At 38.7% G+C, this 3,167-nt stretch overlaps 1 protein-coding gene across 1 annotated transcript; it reads right to left on the bottom strand.

Moving 5' to 3' along the window:
* Positions 1-2,408: 2,408 nt before the first annotated feature.
* LOC101151494 (peptidyl-prolyl cis-trans isomerase A-like) lies at positions 2,409-2,918 on the bottom strand. The gene has a single exon (XM_055355340.2). The coding sequence runs from the start codon at positions 2,904-2,906 to the stop codon at positions 2,409-2,411; it is 498 nt and encodes a 165-aa protein (XP_055211315.2). The 5' UTR covers positions 2,907-2,918.
* Positions 2,919-3,167: the final 249 nt, after the last annotated feature.

Raw genomic sequence — 3,167 nt, 5'->3', positions numbered from 1 at the left:
TTTCCCTTAAGTATTCCTCCGAGATGCTGCAGCGGGGTGGCAGAGAAAATATGGTTAAAATGACACAGGGGTAGAATTAGGTAAACTAAGAAACTTTTTTGTTAAAAAGTGGTTTCAAAGCAGGCTGCTGTCAGAGGCACCTGGAGTCTAAGAGAACTAAGGCAGTAATAGAGGTCAGAGAGTGTCTGGGCAAAAAGCTACATGTGCATACCTAATTTGTATTGTCTGCTCCTAGAGACAAGAAGGAATCCGATGGATAGTTCTTCCCCAACTCCTGGAATCCCCAAAGCCTATTTATCAACAAATATTTAGCTATTCAAATTTAACACACTGACTATTGCATAATTTTATCATTAACTTTTCTTCCTATATTTCCCAATAAACTTCAGATGCATCAAGGTATCATCTCAAGACATTTAGTAGAAAGTTAAAAATAAAAACAGAAGTCACTGACAGAAGTTTTGTGAAGAAAATGACAGACAAGAACACCAGTTTTAGATTAGACTGAAAAAAATGCAATCTCTGGAGTGGGCTTACAATGCTGATTGTAAAGAAAAATGAGTCAGATTTTATGGAAAACTTTATTAAATAAACAAACCAAGGGAAAATGTAAGCACATAGTTTTAGGGAAATAAATTTATATATCATGTATCTTGAAGTCTGATTGGGTGGGGAGCGAGGAAAGACCTTAACTTAGAACTACTCCGTAAGCAATAAAAGCATTTTAACCACATAATTAAGAAGCTTTTCAGAAAGATAGCCTAGTACTTAAAATAGTCTTGTGACTTTTTATTGTGAAGATGGGACAATATTTTTGGTGTTAAGGAAGATGGAGATGTGAGAATTAAAAATGCCATAGGTGTTTAAAACAAATAAACACTATTTTCAAAATTGGTTGGAAAATATACACTGACCCTATGTTGTCTATAGAGATTTGACTATGGCTATAACTTCATGTTTGACAATAAATAGTAGATGTGTTGATTTAAATGCTATCAAATGTTTTTCAACTTTCCATGAATATAACTTAACTTTATTATTATTATTATTATTTATTTATTAATTTATTTTGAGACGGAGTCTCACTCTGTCGCCCAGGTTGGAGTGCAATGCTGCGATCTTGGCTCACTGCAACCTCTGCCTCCCGGGTTCAAACAATTCTCCTGCCTCAGCCTTCTGAGTAGCTGGGATTACAGGTGTGCACCACCACGCTTGGCTAATTTTTGTATTTTTAGTAGAGACAGTTTCACCGTGTTGGCCAGGCTGGTTTCAAGCTCCTGACCTCAAGTGATCCACCTGCCTTGGTCTCCCAAGGTGCTGGAATTACACGTGTGAGCCACCATGCCTGGCCAAATATAACTTTACTTTAAATAAGGAATGGACATTTTATACTAATCTTGATTCATTTATCCTTTGTTCATCAGTCTTTCTAAAATATTTCTGAAATATCTTACTGTTTAGTAGCTTATGGTACTCTAAACAAAATCTTCTTGTAGAAGTCAGATCAATTTTTGTTTTCAAGGTCAGAAGGGAGAAAAACAAACAGTGGCAGAGTTAAAAAAAAAAGTTTATCAACTCACGCTTGCATTCTGCTACGGCTAGAGAGTTATTTGCTGTCTAAAGCCATGCTATTTAGTCAGGCACCCAGGTCCTGTGTGACAAATACAAAAGAGCCGTGCTCCTGGAAAAGGCCAAAGGGAAAAGCATTGCCAGAAAGATCCTAACAAATACGCTCACCTGTTGCTCAATGCCTCACCTCTATTTATAAATTTTCGACACACTGATTTTCATAGTTATGCAAGGAAGATCCCTGACCTCTACTCATTTATACTCACTTGTCCAAATGACTAGAAAAAACACTCTACAGCCTTCTTGGTGTTTCACTCGTCTGAAAATAAAGGAGCTTCTCTATTTTCCCAGGGATACAGGAAGAAGAACTTACGGAAGAAGAAAGTTGAAGAACTGGTAAGTTGTGTGGCAGCCATACCATCCCTATTCACTCTATAAACTAACTTAAAGCTACATTAAGAAGATTACATTTAATTTTATAAAATTGAAACATCTTTCAAGCTTATAGCTTGTAATTGAACATATTGATGTTGGCACTGATTTCCAGCATAGATGGAAACTTAGGTGAAAACTCACGGTGACTCTGACTCCTTGATCAGTAGAAGCAGTTATTTTATTTTATTTTTTTAATTTTTATTTAGTTTTGATTTCATAATCATAAACTTAACTCTCCAATCCAGCTAGGCATGGAAGGGAACAAGGAAAACATGGAACACAAAGGGAACTGCAGCAAGAGCACAAAGATGATAGGATACTGCGAGCAAATGGGGTGGAGCAGTGCTCTCCTGAGCTACAGAAGAAATGGTCTGGTGGTTAACATAAAACACAAGTCAAACTTATTAGAGTTGTCCACAGTCAGCAATGCTGATGATCTTCTTGCTGGTCTTGCCATTCCTGGACCCAGAGTGCTCCACGGCCTCCACAATATTCACGCCTTCTTTCACCTTACCAAAGACCACATGCTTGCCATCCAACCACTCAGTCTTGGCAGTGCAGATGAAAAACTGGGAACCATTTGTGTTGGGTCCAGCATTTGCCATGGGCAAGACGCCAGGACCTGTATGCTTTAGGATGAAGTTCTCATCTTCAAATTTCTCCCCGTAGATGGGCTTGCCACCAGTGCCATTATGGCGTGTGAAGTCACTACCCTGACACATAAACCCTGGAATATTTCTGTGAAAGCAGGAACCCTTATAACCAAATCTTTTCTCTCCAGTGCTCAGAGCATGAAAGTTTTCTTCTGTCTTTGGAAACTTGTCTGCAAACAGCTTGAAGGAGATGCACCCCAAGGGCTCGCCGTCAAAGGCAATGTCGAAGAACACAGTGGGGTTGACCATGACTGATAGTACAGGGCTCCCAGCAGCGGCATCTGCAAAGCCAAAGCAGTTATTTTAAGAACAAAGACCTGCTAGTTTTTGCAAAGCAAGTTTATGCTGATTGCTATCAACTAGAGCTTACAACTTGTTTCTTTATAGTTTTGTTTGGTAAGTGGGTCTTGCCTCAATTATGATTCTGTATCTTTGTGCCAGGTTGGGATCAAGGAAAACCATGCTTTGTTTCTAGCTGTGTGTGCTCTTTATCTCTTTGTACTTCTGTTT

Source organism: Gorilla gorilla, chromosome 9 (genome assembly GCF_029281585.2).
Source record: "Gorilla gorilla gorilla isolate KB3781 chromosome 9, NHGRI_mGorGor1-v2.1_pri, whole genome shotgun sequence".
Lineage (NCBI taxonomy): Eukaryota > Metazoa > Chordata > Mammalia > Primates > Hominidae > Gorilla > Gorilla gorilla.
Note: the sequence above shows the minus strand (reverse complement) of the source record. Positions and strands in the feature narration are given on the sequence as shown.